The sequence below is a fragment of the Felis catus genome, chromosome F2, assembly GCF_018350175.1.
Source record: "Felis catus isolate Fca126 chromosome F2, F.catus_Fca126_mat1.0, whole genome shotgun sequence".
NCBI lineage: Eukaryota > Metazoa > Chordata > Mammalia > Carnivora > Felidae > Felis > Felis catus.
In genome coordinates, this window is record NC_058385.1 from 64545878 (window position 1) to 64561660 (window position 15783).

The 15783-nt window shown below is 40.5% G+C and overlaps 1 protein-coding gene across 7 annotated transcripts in view; it reads left to right on the forward strand.

Annotated features, from left to right (window-relative positions):
- Nucleotides 1-15783, forward strand: part of LOC111558559 — a 471686-nt gene that overhangs the window by 82787 nt on the left and 373116 nt on the right. For all 7 annotated transcript variants that reach the window (XM_045049535.1, XM_045049536.1, XR_006592166.1 and 4 more), the window contains exon 3: nt 7250-7356. In XM_045049535.1, coding sequence (XP_044905470.1) covers nt 7250-7356 — 107 coding nt within the window. The remainder of the gene's footprint in view (nt 1-7249; nt 7357-15783) is intronic.

Here is a 15783-nt window from a genome sequence, read left to right on the forward strand (position 1 = left end):
CTGTCTGGTCCTGGACTTTTGTCTGTTGAGAGTTTTTTTTTATTACTGATTCAATTTCATTGCTGGTAATTGTATTTCTTCCTGATTCAGTTTTGGGAGGTTATATGTTTCTAGGATTTTATCCATTTCTTCTAGGTTGTCCAATTTATTGGCATATAATTTTTCATAATTTTCTCTTATAATCCTTTGTATTTCTGTGGTGTCAGTTATTATTTCTCCTCTTTCACTTATGATTTTGTTTATTTGAGTTCTCTCTCTCTCTCTCTCTCTCTCAAAATTTATCAGTTTTGTTCATCTTTTAAAATAATGAGGCCCTGGCTTCATTGATCTGTTCTATTGCCTTTTAGGTTTCTACTTCATTTATTTCTGTTCTTATCTTTATTATTTCCTTCCTTCTGCTGGTTTGGGGTTTTGTTTGTTCTTCTTTTTCTAGCTCCTTTAAGTATAAGTTTATGTTGTTTACTTGAGATTTTTCTTGCTTCTCGAATTAGACCTGTATTGCTATAAGCTTTCCTCTTACAGTAGTTTTTGCTGCATCTCAAAGATTTTGAACTGTTGTGTTTTCACTTTCATTTGCCTCCATGTATTTTTTTTATTTCCTATTTTTTTTATTTCTTTGTTGACTCATTCATTGTTTGGTAGCATGTTATTTAACCTCCATGTATTTGTGTTCCTTTCCAGATTTTTTCTTACGGTTGATTTCTAGTTTCACAAAGTTAGAGTAGGAAAAGATGCATGGTATGAATTCAGTCTTTTTAAATTTGTTGAGGCTTGTTTTATGTCCCAATATGTGACCTAATCTTGAAAATGTTCCACGTACACTTGAAAGAAATGTGTATTCTACTGTTTTCAGATGGAATGTTCTGAATATATCTGTTAGATCCATCTGGTCCAATGTGTCATTCAAAGCCACTGTTTCTTTGTTGATTTTCTGTTTGGATGATGTATCCATTGATGTAAGTGGGGTGTTAAAGTCCCCTACTGTTATCGTATTACTATCTGTTACTTCCTTTGTGTTTGCTATTGGCTGCTTTCTGTATTTGGGTGCTTTCATGTTGAGTGCATAAATATTTACAATTGTTATATCTTCTTGTTGGATTATTCCCTTCATGATTATATAGTGTCCTTCTTTGTCTCTTGTTACAATTTTTGTTTTAAAGTCTGTCTGTCTTTTCACTTCCATTTGCGTGGTAAATTCTTTTCCATCCCTTCACTTTTAATCTGCGATTTAGATCTGTAAGGAATCTCTAGTAGGCAGCATATAGATGGGTCTTGCTTTTTTTCCATCCCATCACCATATATTTTTTATTACATTTACATTTGAAGTAATTATTGATAGGTATGTACTTATTGCCATTTTCTTACTTGTTTTATGGTTATTTTTGTAGTTCTTCTCTGTTCCTTTCTTCTCTTGCTCTCTTCTCTCACAATTTGCTGGCTTTATTTACTGATATACTTGGATTCCTTTCTCTTTATTTTTTTGCATATATATTACCAGTATTTGATTTTTGGTTACCATTAGGTTTATATATAACATTTTATGCATCTAACAATCTGTATTAAGTTGATGGTTGTTTAAGTTTGAATTCATTCTTTACTCCTTTCTTGTCCATGTTTTAGGTATATGGTGTCATACTTTACATCCTTTGATTTTGTGAATCCCTTGACTGATTTTTATAGATACACTTAATTTTACTGCTTTTGTGCATCCTACATTTCTTACTCCTACCTATGGTCTTTCCTTTCCATTCAAAGAGTCCCTTTGAACATTTCTTGTAGGACATTGTAGGCAAGAACATTTCTTGCCTTCTGTTCTGAATGGCAGTCTTGCTAGATAGAGTGTTCTTGGCTTCAGGTTTATTTTCTTCCAGAACTTTGAATATGCCATGCCACTGCCTTCTGGCCTACAAAGTTTCTGCTGAAAACTAAGCTGATAGCCTTATGGGGTTCCCTTTGGATGCAGCTGTTTTCTTTTCTGTGGTGACTTTAAAAATTCTCTCTTTATCACTACTTTTTTTACGTGTTAATTACTATGTAAGTTGGTGTGGACCTTGTTGGGTTGATTTTTTAGAGACTCTGTGCCTCCTGGATCTGGATTTCTCTTTTGTTCCCAGATTTGGGAAGTTGTCAACTGTGATTGCTTCAAATAAATTTCCTTCCCCCTTGTTTCTCTTTTTCCCCTTCCGGGATCACTATGAGGTGAGTGCTGTTATGCTTGATGGTGTTGTTGGTTTCCCTAAGTCTGTTTTCATTTATTATTATTTTTTCTCTCTCTCCTGTTAAGCTTGATTTCTTTCCATTACTCTGCCCCCCAGGTCACTGATCAATTATTCTGCTTCCTCTAGTCTACTATTTACTCCATTAAGTCTATTTTTAATTTCAGTAATTGAGTTCTTCTCTCTGATTGGTTCTTTTTTTTATGTTTTCTGTCTCTTTGTTGAGGGTTTCACTGAGGTCTTTCACTCTTTTCTTAAGTCCAGTAAATATCTTTATGACCATTACTTTATATTCTCCAATAGGCATATTACTGTCCTGCCTCGTTTAGCTCTCTTGCTGTGATCTTTTTTCTGTTCTTTCATTTGGGACATGTTCCTCTGTCTCATCATTTATTTGCATCTGTTTCCATGTGTTAGGAAAGTCAGCTACATCTCCTCTTCTTGAAAGTAGTGGCTATATGAAGAAGAGGTCCTGTAGTGCCCTGCAGTGCAATGCCCCTGTTTGCCAGAACCTGGAGCTTCAGGGGTGTCTCTTATGTGTGTTGTGTGAGCCCTACTGTTGTGGCTGAACCACATTTGCCTTAAGTCCAGTTGTCTGCAGAGTTTTTCTTTGCCTGTTGTGGGAAGGGTTTGGACCCTGTGTTGTTAGTGGGCTAGTCTGCACCTGCTTTGGGCTTGAGTTGAGTGAGACCAGGCGTTTGCCAGAGATGCAGTAGCACCAAACTGCAGGCACTTTACCTGTGTTATTCCCTGACAAGCTTTCACTGGTGGTCACAGCCTGTAGTCAGATCTGATGTCTGCCCCCATCCCACTGCTAGTGCCACACTTGGACTGGTGTGTGGCTATTTTTTTCCCTTTGCTTGGACAACAGTCACCTTGGAGTAGTGCTGGTCCCCGTTGGGGCTGCTTGCATGCTGCCGGGCTTGTGGCACTTCTCTGGATGGGCTCCAGTCAAGGGTGTATTAGAGGGGTCAGGTTTTCAGGAGAATGCAGGGGTGGGGTGTGCAGTGCCAGCAAGGTCCATGCTGGTTTGCCCTGGGAGTGGACCTGTTGCCACCCAGGAATACCCCTGCCGAGACCAAGCTGGGATGGAGGGGTTATGTCCACAGAAGAGTGTGGGGGTAGGGCAGATGGTTAGTAAGCTATGCTGTTTGCTACAAATGTCTGTGTATCTAGGCTGGGGGATTGGGAAGGGAAATAGCACCTGCCAGCTCTTTTGTTCTTGGAGAAGTCTCCCAAGGATCTCTGCTCCTCCAGCACATGCTCTGAGATTAGCAAAGAAATCTCCTTCCTATATACCCCAGACACTTTTTAAACTGCTGCTTCTTTGCTGTATCTCAGCAGGGTATTTGTTGTGCTGTCTCTTTAAGGGTGGGTACTCCCTCCTTCTGTTTCTCCCAGAGCTGAGCTGCTGATTTTTAAAGTTCCAGCTGTTAAGTTCCAATGATTGTTAGGACTCTCTGGTTTTCAAAGCCAAATGTGACAGGGATTCATCTTCCCCATGTGGGTCCCCCATGCCTCGGGTCCTTGGTGTGGGGTCTGTCTGGTCCTCTCCTCTCTCTGAGCCCATAGTGTCCCTCCATTCTGAGGATAGTCCCATGGGTCTGTTTCTCTCCTTACCATGTCTCTGCGCTCTTTGTACCCTCTTCAGTGTGGCCACTTCTCTACATTTAGCTGTGAAGAGCCTGTTCTGCCAGGCTTTGGGTCATTTTTGGGTTATATACACTGATGTGTGTGTATCTAGTTGTATCCATGGACGACGAGGTGAGGTTAGGATCCTCATACTCTGCCATCTTCCCTCGAAGTCCCCCTCCTTTTCTTTTTCAAGGAAGGAAGGGCCCCTGCAGTGTGACCATCTGTCTCCTTCTCATCTATATCACAGAGCATCATCGTCTTGCCCTGGATGTTACTATTTCCTGATAGTTTTCCACCTCTGGTCCCTTTCTTCTCTGATCTATTTGCTGTATTACAACTGGAGTTAATTTTTCTTTCTGGAAGTCTAGAACTGATCATATCATTCTCCTACTTAAAAATCTTGGAAGTTTCAGCATGTAAAGTTCAAGATAAAGTCCAAATTTAAAGAATTCGGGGTCCCAGGACACCCTAGTACTTGACCTCAAGTGGCCTTCCCATATTCACCATTACCACATCACCTACACAGCACTCTCCATTTTAACTCTTGTGGCCTTTGTACTTACTCTGTCAAAGCAAACATTCTCACATCACAAAATTTTTCTTTTAATGTTTCCCAGCCAAGAATGTGTTTGGCCACACTCTCTACCTATAAAAATTTCTTCACTTTTTAAAGGTCCAGTTTAAATACCCCCTACTGTGGGTTGCCTACCCTGATTCTCCTTTAGAAATACATGACTATAACACCTTATGTGTGTAGACATTTAACATTACTGTCATTCTTTCTTGCTTTATAATGTAGCTACTTTTGTGTATCTGTCTCACGGAATAGATTATGAGGGCTGCTTCATGGGAATGAGTTGCATGGTGCCCATATTTAGAAGGGCTTTATAGTTGGTTGAATGCTATGCTATCACCTGTCATCATTTTGAAAAATCTTAAGAATTTTCAAACAGGTGGCCCTGAATTTTCATATTGTAGGTGATGCTGTTTTTAAGGACAGGGACTATTTCAGATTCATCTTTACCTGTACCAGCACTATGTCTTTCACCTAATTTCTACGTATTTTAACGTATGTGTTGAAAAAATGATGGAAATGAGTAACTAAGTGGCTTAATTAAAACATATCCCAGCAGGAAAGAGACATTGAACCTATCTGAGAAGTCTGGGTATCAAGGGATAGAAGATTTCCCAAGGTCTAGTCTCTCTGGCATTAAGTTCTAAGGGTTTTCCACAAACCACACTTACTACTTACTGGGAAGCAACATAGTTCTTCCAGAAGCAAATAACAGGCTTCAAGATGAAGCTACCTCTGGGACTGCCCAGTGATGCTCTGAGGCATGGCATTGGAATCTTTTGTAAAGATAGGAGGTAGCAAATTCCCTTCCTAAATCTCACAGGATGTGAGATTCTTGGCATTCTTCTTGTAGTAGCCACACATCTGGTCAGACTAGCCCACTTATCTGATCTCCTTTGGTGGCTTCTAGACCAAATTGCTCCAGTGAGAGGGAATGGGATTATTTCGAGGAATGATTGCCTCTAAGTAAGAACAAGCATGAAGTATAGGAAATAGGATGCAGAAATCTGTAAAAACAACAATGTTTTTATTTCCAAACAGCATTCTTTACTCTTATCCCTTTGGTCATGCCTAAACTACTACCCCGGGATGAACACAATAATTTCCTTTTACCTTTTGGAGTGTTTGAAATTTAATACTCTTGCTTTGAAGAGAAGGAAGTTATTTTTTAAAAGCAGTTGCTAGTAATTTAGGCTTGTTCTTTAAGGGACTACAGAGACTTTTTAAAAAAGAAAAAAAGAGAAAACTAGACTTTTTTGAATGGAGGGGTGTAGGGTTTTTGTGTTGAGGACTGAGGAAAGGAGGAGCCATTCAGGAGAGCAAATGGGATCTTGTGTGTAGTAGTGGGAAAGCAGCCATAAGCAACACGTAAACGAGTGGTTGTGAGTATTTTCCAATAAAACTTTATTTGCAAAAACGAGTAACAAACTGGATTTGGCCCTTGGTCTATAGTTTGTCAACTTCTGCTCTAGAAAAAACAATGCTACACTGGGAGAAATTGTACAGAAATGCTTCTTTTATTATTGTTTATAACACTAAGGATCTGAAATGGCCATCACCAGTAGAATGGTTGCATACATTGTTCTATATTCAGTTAGTTGAGTGCTATATAATAGTGAAAAGAAATGATCTCTAAAGAAAGAAATATGGCCTTTTGTAGCAACGTGGATGGAACTGGAGAGTGTGATGCTAAGTGAAATAAGCCATACAGAGAAAGACAGATACCATATGTTTTCACTCTTATGTGGATCCTGAGAAACTTAACAGAAACCCATGGGGGAGGGGAAGGAAAAAAAAAGAGGTTAGAGTGGGAGAGAGCCAAAGCATAAGAGACTCTTAAAAACTGAGAACAAACTGAGGGTTGATGGGGGGTGGGAGGGAGTTGAGGGTGGGTGATGGGTATTGAGGAGGACACCTTTTGGGATGAGCACTGGGTGTTGTATGGAAACCAATTTGACAATAAATTTCATATATTGAAAAAAAAAAAAGAAATGATCTCTAGCCACATCCCTAGTGTGCATTAATCCTAGACACAAATGTGGAACAACTGGAGTAAGGCACAGGTTGTAAGGCACAGAACAAGTAAGCAGAATTTGAATATATTTAAGGATACATATACAGGTGGGGAAACTATAGAAGACAGAGAGGGGTTGATTAGGAGAGGTTCAGAGTTACCTCTGGGGAAAAAGGGGGTATGAGAACTACTAAGTTCCAGGAGCTTTGAGTCCTGGTCAGTTCTATTTCTTAAGCTGGTCTGTTAAACATAAAGATATTCATTATTTAAGAGGTGCACACATTTTTAAAAGCACCTTTTAGGTAAATATACGATTAAAAATAAAAGTAGGTCTAAGTAACTTGTGTGAGGCCATTCAACTAGTAAGTGGTCTCAATGGTCCCAATGCTCAAAATCTTTCTACTCACTCCTTACGTACCTGGGTTTGAGCCAGTATTATTTATTGTAGTCCTTTCACTTAATCACTTCTCTATTTATACTGAGACACTCCAAAACAGATTTGTACAGCCTCCATTTCTATCTGAATCAGTGGAGCCTGTCAAGTTAATTGATTGTGACACTCGGTTTCCAGAATATGTAATTATCAGCTGCATTGCATGGGAAGCTCAGATGGCAGTTAATAGTACATGTAGACAGAAATCTGTGTGTTGCTGCAACTAAAGAACAAGCCAAGAACGTAACGTTAATCAAAATGCCAATGTAGTGCACCAGAAAATAGTTCTATCTGAAAACGCAAGCCAGAAAGATCTGTAAACATTCCTATTTATAATTCACAATTAGTCTCTGTGCATCTTATCCTTTCAACCTCAGATATGGAAGACCAGTGCATCTTACTGGACACAGATGGAAAAATATCCCAACCCCAGCTCCACAATGAAGCCAAAGTTTCCGCCCGTGACCCCTGCAGCAGCTGACAGGTGAGTGTGGCTGATTGGTCAGCCAAACACACTTTCAAATAGGAGCAACCAAAGCTCTGGTAATAGCATCAGGCAGCCGATAATGTGCCAGGAGCTCTTCTACCACATACAGTGGAAGGAGTTTTGCAGCTGGACAACCAGTTTGTCTTCTGGCTTTGCCACTGGAAAGCTAAGTGATCTTGAGCAAATGACTTCACCTGAGTCTATATTTTCATTGGTAAACATGTGTAAATAGCTCATAGTTTCCAATTCTGCCTGCTCATTGGAATCTCCTGGAGAGATTTTTTAAAAGATCAATACAATCGCCTCACCTGCCCGGGACCAATGAACCAATTTGGGGTTGGGGAGAAGAGAGTTCTGGGCCTTGCCTTTTTGGAAAGCTTAATATATTTTATAAAGAGGGTCATAACTTCTGGCTTATGGGTGTTGTGTGACTCCTGCCCCAGAAGAAAGACCTTATAAAAAGCATCTGTTTTGATTCTCTCCTTTATGATGGAAAGTGATATCCAGAGAGATAACCAAGCCAATATCCAATGGCCAGTTAAACAGCAGAACCAGCTGTATACCAAAGGTTTTCTAGTCTCTAGCCTTATACTCATTAGAGAGACATTGAATCTTCAACTAAAAATACCAAAGACTCTTGTGGAACAAATAGCATATCTTATAAAGTGGTTTGGATGATCTAGGTTACCTTGTATTTCAAAATGCATTCCAGGGGGGCACCTGGGTGTCTCAGTTGGTTAAGCATCCAACTCTTGGTTTCGGCTCAGGTCATGTGAAACTTGTGTTTTGTGAGTTTGAGCCCCACATTGGGCTCTGCGCTGACAGTGTGGAGCCTACTTAGAATTCTCTCTCCCTCTCTCTCTGCCCTTTCCCCACTCACTCTCTGTCTCCCCCTCTCACAAAAGAAATAAATAAACTTAAAAATTTTTTTAAATGCATTCCAGGCAAACAAATAAAACACACAAACCAAATGTGTGCGTGTGTGTGTGTGTGTGTGTGTGTGTGTGCGCGCGCGCACACGTAGTTCTGGCAGTGAGAAATAGAGGTGGGGAGTTTGGGAGACAAATGATAGATAGCAGCCAGCTTGGGCTACTATAGCAAAATACATAGAGTGGCCTTAAACGACAGCCATTTATTTCTCACAGTTCTGGAGTCTGGAAATCCAAGGTCAAGGTGCCAGCAAGATAGTTTAATTCTGAGGCTTCTTCTTCTGGCTGGTAGGCTGTCACCATCTTGCTCTGTGCTCACCTGACCTCTTCTTTGTGTGAATATGGACATAGAGAGAAAGCAAGGTCTCTGTTGTCTTTTCTTTTTTTTTTTAATTTTTTTTTAACGTTTATTTATTTTTGAGACAGAGAGAGACAGAGCATGAATGGGGGAGGGGCAGAGAGAGAGGGAGACACAGAATCTGAAACAGGCTCCAGGCTGTGAGCGGTCAGCACAGAGCCCGACGCAGGGCTCGAACCCATGGACCACGAGATCGTGACCTGAGCTGAAGTCGGCTGCTTAACTGACTGAGCCACCCCAATGACTTCATTTAACCCTAATTACTGTCCAAAGTCCCAACCTGCAAATACCATCACATTGGGAGTTAGGGGTTCAATATATGGATTTTGGGAGAAGATAAATGTTCAGTTCATAACAAAGTACACATGAATCGCCTTACCAAAGTGGTTTGCTAAACCAAAAATCCATCACCCTGGTCCATGGAATATTGAAAAAATTCCTACATTAGTGATTCTCAGCCCTGGATATAAAGTTGAATAACATGCAGGCTTTTGAATAGTACTAATTATCAGCACCTCTTCTCCCAACAACTGAATCAGAGTATTTGGGGAGAGGTGGAGATGTGGCAGGGGGGTTTTAGCCAAGGTTGAGAACTACCGATCTTCATGAATCTGGGCCCTGAAGCTGAAGAAGGGAAGCAGGTCCCCTAATGACAAGAAGGAGGTGAGACTCATGTGTCATAAATGTCTCAATATAAGGTAAGAACATTCTCTGAAATTATCCCTCATGAAAGAGGAGTTGCATTATTTTTGAGTTCTTTCAAAGTTTCTCATGTTATTGGGAGCTCTCTCATTTCTGTGTTTTGTGCCACACCAATTTGACCTCTGTCAATTCTATGCAGGTTGAGTGGCTTGGGATTGCTTTAGATTTAGACATTTGTGGTTTATGTTATCACCAAATTTTTTTTCTTTCCATCATACTCCTAAATTCCCACACTAGCAGATCATACACTGGCCTACAGACTTCTGGGAACTTGGGCGAGTTATCTCCCTCTCTAGGCTCCAGTTTTTTTTCATCTTGCATGATAAGGGGATTGGACAAGCGCAGAAAACGGATAAAATTGTAGAAGCCCTGAGCTGCAGTGACTCTAACTCTACCCTTTCGCCACTTCCGCACACATGCCTTGGGCAAGCTGTTTAAATTTTTTTTTCAACGTTTATTTATTTTTGGGACAGAGAGAGACAGAGCATGAACGGGGGAGGGGCAGAGAGAGAGGGAGACACAGAATTGGAAACAGGCTCCAGGCTCTGAGCCATCAGCCCAGAGCCTGATGCAGGGCTCGAACTCACGGACCGTGAGATCGTGACCTGGCTGAAGTCGGATGCTTAACCGACTGCGCCACCCAGGCGCCCCTTGGGCAAGCTGTTTATATCATTTCATTTTGTCGTTATGCTTTCCATTCTTCACTGTGGCAGGATGTATTTTATTTAAAGTATTTGCTGCCCTCCTCAGGGTCAATTATACGTTCTCACTGTGCTGAACTCAGGAGCAGACATGTGACTTGCTTTAGCCAATGAAATGTGGGCAGAAGTGACTTGAGTCATTTCCGAGCAGAAACGTTTAAGAACCAGTGTGTGTTTTTGCCGCTTCTCTTTTTTTTTCCTTTGCCAGGATATCATCCATAATGCAGATAATAAAAATGGCATGTAATTTATTGTCCAAAACAGGAATATTTCAAAATAAAGGGGTACACTCCTGAAAGTGAAAAGATAGGCTATTAATAATTTCTCTGGGACAACAGGCATGGCTAGGACTGTGTTGGATAAATGGGAATGTACAGTCCAGATAGAGGCTGCCTTGTCAGCGTGGTTCCTAGAGAAAAGATGACATGGAACAGAACCAGAGCCAACCCATAAGGGGTACACATGAGAAAGAAATCACCCTCCGTAAGCCACTAACATTTTGGGGAACATTGTCATTATAGGACAACTTAGCCAACTGATACGGAAATTTAACCAATACCGCCGACTGATGCAGAAAATACATTGAAAAGTGGCCTTCTGTTGGCATAAGTCACTGGGTCATTCGGGGGACTGCTGAACACCGAAGATACATTCAGTGATGTCTAGAGTTGCTGTTTAAATTGCTTCTTCCAATTTAAAGTGAGGAAAGCTGTCCCTTGCTATCCAAGTGGGCCTTGTGGTTATGTCCTAAAGAGGCCAAGTCTTAAGAGTGCCTGCTCACCCACAGTATCCTTTGAAGGGGTTTATTTTGTAAGTATCAGTGTTGATTCATTTGACCATTCTACTTTGCCCAAAGCTGAGGGAGACTTAAGTGTGGGAAATCCACAGTAAGTGTGAGCAACTTACTTATTGGTATTGTGTAAGTGCTCTGACATCCAGAGAACACGTCAACATTAGAGTGTTCAGATCCTCCCTCTGGAAAACATCAAGAGACCTAAGGAGACAACATATGAATTTGCAGAAGTTGAAAGTCATGCGGAAAAAGGGGCAGAGGAGATAACTGAGTCATGCTGACAGAGGACAATAGGGTATAGGTTAACAAACTTGGGCTGCCAAAGATACAGGCAGTTTACTTGACTACTAGAGATATTGCTAAGTTGCTAGTTGTTTGGGGCTTCCCATGAAACTTGACTTTCACTATCTCTTGCTCTCCCAAAAGCTGATAGCACAGATATTGCCCTTATCAGCCTTCCTTGTACACATTCTTTCAGTGTCACCCCTCCCTCATCCTAAAACATGAACTAGAGGATTCCTGTTCTTAAAACCAAAAAAATGTTCTAACACAGGCCAGAAAGGACAACCAAGGCTAATTACAAATATCAGTAATTGGCAATAGCAAAACCACACATGCAAAGTTAAAATTCCTGTCTATTCTGCATGTGGAGCTTCTGGGTCTAGCTCAGCAAGACCTTTGCACTATTTGCCTTCCCCTAAATAAACTGCTTTGCATTGGAATGGACTTTTAATTTGTACAGGTTTGTTTGTTTGTTTGTTCGTTGTTTTGTTTTGGGGGGGGGTTGGCTTGAATCTTCTCGTGAAAAAAGGCATTTCCTATTACTTCATGTGGTTTGTCTCATATCCAGAGAGTGTCCTTTTTATTTTGCTTCTGAGCCAATATTCCTTTTTCTTATGTCCCTAAAACTTCTGCTTAGAAATGCTGTGGCTGTCTCCTCCTGGCCTCAGGAAAGGGATTTGTGTATGACAGACCTTCATTAGTGTGTGAATGAACTCTTACCAGTGCGGAGAAAGACTTAGGTCATTGTCAGCTTCTTGTTCTTTTTCAAGCCTTTTTGGTATCTTAGAGTTGGAAAGGATGTCAGACATCATCCAATCTAAGAGTCTTGAGGGTAAAATTACACCTTTCTAGCCATGTGGCTAGTGAGTGCATTGATGGAATAAGATCCCAGGTGTATGGATTCTTAATCAGGTGCTCTTTCTATAAATCAGGTTCTCATTCTCCTGTGCAGCCTTTACATTTTTATGTTCTATGTTATCTTTTCAAGTTGGATGTTTTGCTCGGATTTGTGAAACCATTCATTCATTCATTCATTCATCCTACATATACTTTCCTTTCTGACATCTTTTCTAACCCCAACAGCTGTATATCCCAGCGCTTAGCACTGAGGAATGGCAGGAATTCAAAAATAGATATCACACATCAACATAGTAAGTACTATTGGAACTCACAGTAGAAATGAGCCAATTAGGTTGCCGGAAATGGGGAAGAAGAGCTTTTGCAGAGGAAGTTACATTCAGCAGCATTTTGAAGGATGTGTAAGAGATTGCTGGATTACCAGATGGGGTGGGGTTGGGAGGAGGACCATTGAGCAGCTTGCACAAAGGGTCATGAAACGGATGGTGGGTAATGTCAGGATGGCAGAAATGTGGAGTATCATAAGACAGGAGTGCCAGACGCACTTGGAGAGAGAAGTATAGAGAGGGTAGGCCTTATTTGCCATCTCAGGAGTTTGGAGTATATAAGGATGCAGGCAAGCAATCTGTCAACATGGAGAGAGGTGAGGTGGAAGCAGAGGGGCCGGTTGGGAAGATGTGATGAACACACAATTAAAGGATGAAAAGATCCAGATGTCCCAAACTTCTGGTCATAGGGAAGCTTTGAGGTGGAGGGCTGAACTCACAATCTGTCTTGAAGCAATGATTTTATGGGTTGAAGGGGAGAAGACAACCACAGATGACTTTGAGGGTATGGTTGTAGGAACTGGGTGCATGAGGGCAGCAAATTACACAAAAAAAGAAGGCAAAGAGCAACAAGGTTTTGGACAAAGAGTATTGAAAATGGAGACATGGCACAAAGAAGGTGCTGTGTAAAGTGCTAACTATAGTCATTTGGTTCTCAATTGCAAAAAGTGTCAGGGTAAGATCTAGAACAAAAGAAGCAGAAATTTAGCATCTGAGCATTGGTTCTAAGTTTAAAAGGAGAGAAATAAAGACACTTGAATGTTCCTCCAAATTGTCTAGACTAAGTCACACAAGAAGGAATTTAGGGCAGTTCATACCATAGATTGGGTGTGAGGATGCTTAACTTCAAAACTGTTTGAACTTCTAAGTCAGTCACCTCTCTGAGGTGTGTCCCAGGACTGTTGGACGATTAGAAGGGAAAGGGGAGTATGTGAGACAACAGAGGCTGTGCTCCACTGTGGCAAAGCAAGCAAAATAAACAACAAAACAGCAAAAAAACACCAACCAGAAGAAGAGAAAACCTTCCCAAATTGCAGTAGTTAATGCATCCGACATTTGAATTTACTCGATAGCTTTATGAAAAAGATTGTTCATCTTCATTTTATAGATAAAGAAACAGGTTTGTTCAAGGGCATACCGGAGGGAGAGCTGTGAGATCTCTCAGGCACCAAAGCCTGTGTGTTCTTTCTTCATTGCAACATGCAGAGGTGCCTCCCACGTGGAGGACGCCCTCCCGTCAGGGGTTGTGTGCTTCTGTCAAAATGGAGCTCTGGAAATGAAATGTCTATGCCATTTGCTACCTATCCCCTAACTGTGAAGTTCTTCCCTGGGAGAGAGGGAAGAGAGGCTGTATCTCCCACATCCTCCATCTCTTTGCCTCCCAAGGAGGAGGTCAGAGGTTAGTGTTTATTAACTTATTTGGGTTTAAATCCTCATTAATTCTAGCCACTTGTCAGTTATATGGACCTAGACAAGATACTTAACATCTCTGGATCTCAGTTTCTTTGTAAAATGGGGATACTGACAGTACTTATTTCAGATGTTTATTGTGAGGATTAAATAAAATATGTCCTTAGCACATTGCTTATTGTGTAGTAAGTAATCCATATATATTTGCTACTATTATGTTGACTGTTTTCGGAGCTCTTGGCTTCTTGCTTCCTAATTCTGTACATGATGCTTCCCACAAATCATTGCTCAGAGAAAGCAGAATTGCCAACAATAAAATATATGTATTTTTTAAAAGGTGGTTTTGTGGGTATGGAAATGTTTTGTGTAGATGGGTGAATTCCAGTCATATTTATAAGTTTATTCTGAAGTCACAGAATTGGTTGTATGGAACTCGTGAACCTTAATTAGAGGCATCAAGAAGGATGTGGATTTCTTAGTACACTTTTTATGGATGTGTAACCTACATTTGGTGAACTGACCAGATCTCGAGCTACAACTCAATAAGCTTTTACAAAATGAACAGACTTGTGTAACAGCCAGTGATGCTTCAGATAAAAATAGAACATTGCTGGCACCACATTATCCCTGCTCATGTCTCTCCCAGTCAACCCCTTGCGCCACCAAAAGTAACCACTGTGTTAGCTCCTATTACCCTACATTAGTTTTTTTTCCCCTCCTTGAATTTTATAGAAAAGGGATCTTCGAACATGTATTTTTGCTCAACATTATGTCTTTGAAATTCGTTCATACCATCGTGTATAGCAGCAGTTTGTTCTGTCTTAATGTTTGATAATCTATCATAGACCACAATTTTATTTTCCACTCTTCACGGACTTGTGTGTTATATGTTGTTTTTGATTATGGCAATAATGCTGCTTTGAATATCCTTAAATATACCTTTTGCACTTAAATGTATATAGTGCATTTCTGTTGGGGATATACCTAGGAGAGGAGGAGTCAGTGGGTCATAGGATACATATTCAGGTTCAGTAAATAGTGTCAAGTAGTTTCTAAAGTAGTTGTACCAATTTTCAGTCCCATCAGCAAGATATGAGAGTTCCAGTTTTTGGCACACCGACACTGATCTGTTCAGTTGTTATTTTTATATTGTAGCCAGTTTTATGGGTATGTAAAATGTTTTCACTATTGTTGGAAAGTGAGCAGCTCTTTAATGTCTTGTAAGGTTGAGCACCTTTTCATGTGCTGGTTGCCATTTAGATTTCCTCTTTTGTGAAATATCTATTGAAGTCTTTCACCTGTTTTTAAAAAATTGGGTTGTCCTTTCTTATTAGCGCAAAAAAGAGTTTTTAAAAATTCTGAATACACGTTCTTTGTCAGATTTATACATTGCAAATATATCCTCACGGTTTTTTTTTCACCCTTAGTGGTATCTTTTGATGAACAACAGAAACTCTTAATTTTACTAAGTTCAATTTATCAAGATTTCCCTTGACTAGTGTTTATTTGTCCTGTTGTGTGTGGTGGGAAGTAGACATACGTGAGGAAGTAGACATACGTGAGTAGACATACGTGGGAGTAGACATACGTGAGGGAAGTAGACATACTATGGCTGTGGATGGGTGATGGAAGGAAAGGGGAAGTGAGGGAAGTGGCTGACTGAAGGGAGTAAGGATGTATTTGTGAAGCCCTCTCAAAGACTAGACAGGTCATGGCTTGGGGTCTGGGAGTTTACACTAGAACAGGAAAACAGTAAAAAAATGTAGGGGTCTGACACGGGCAAGGATATGATTACTTTTTTATTTCACAGGAGAGAGACATTTTCTAAGACTTTAACCTCAAGACAAGACCCTGGATGGAGTCCAGGGTTATGGTTTGATTTTTCTTTTTATATTTGTGTCCAATCTAGGGCAAGGTGGTACAGTGCTGATTCAAGGCTTCTGAAGTCTGAGAGGTTGCAGATGGTGTAAAAAGAAACCTAAATTGCTTTCAGGATCCAATGAGTTTGCTGGGGCCATGTTTTTATGCATTACATGCTTAGGAAATGCCTCTTCCTTGCCTTGTA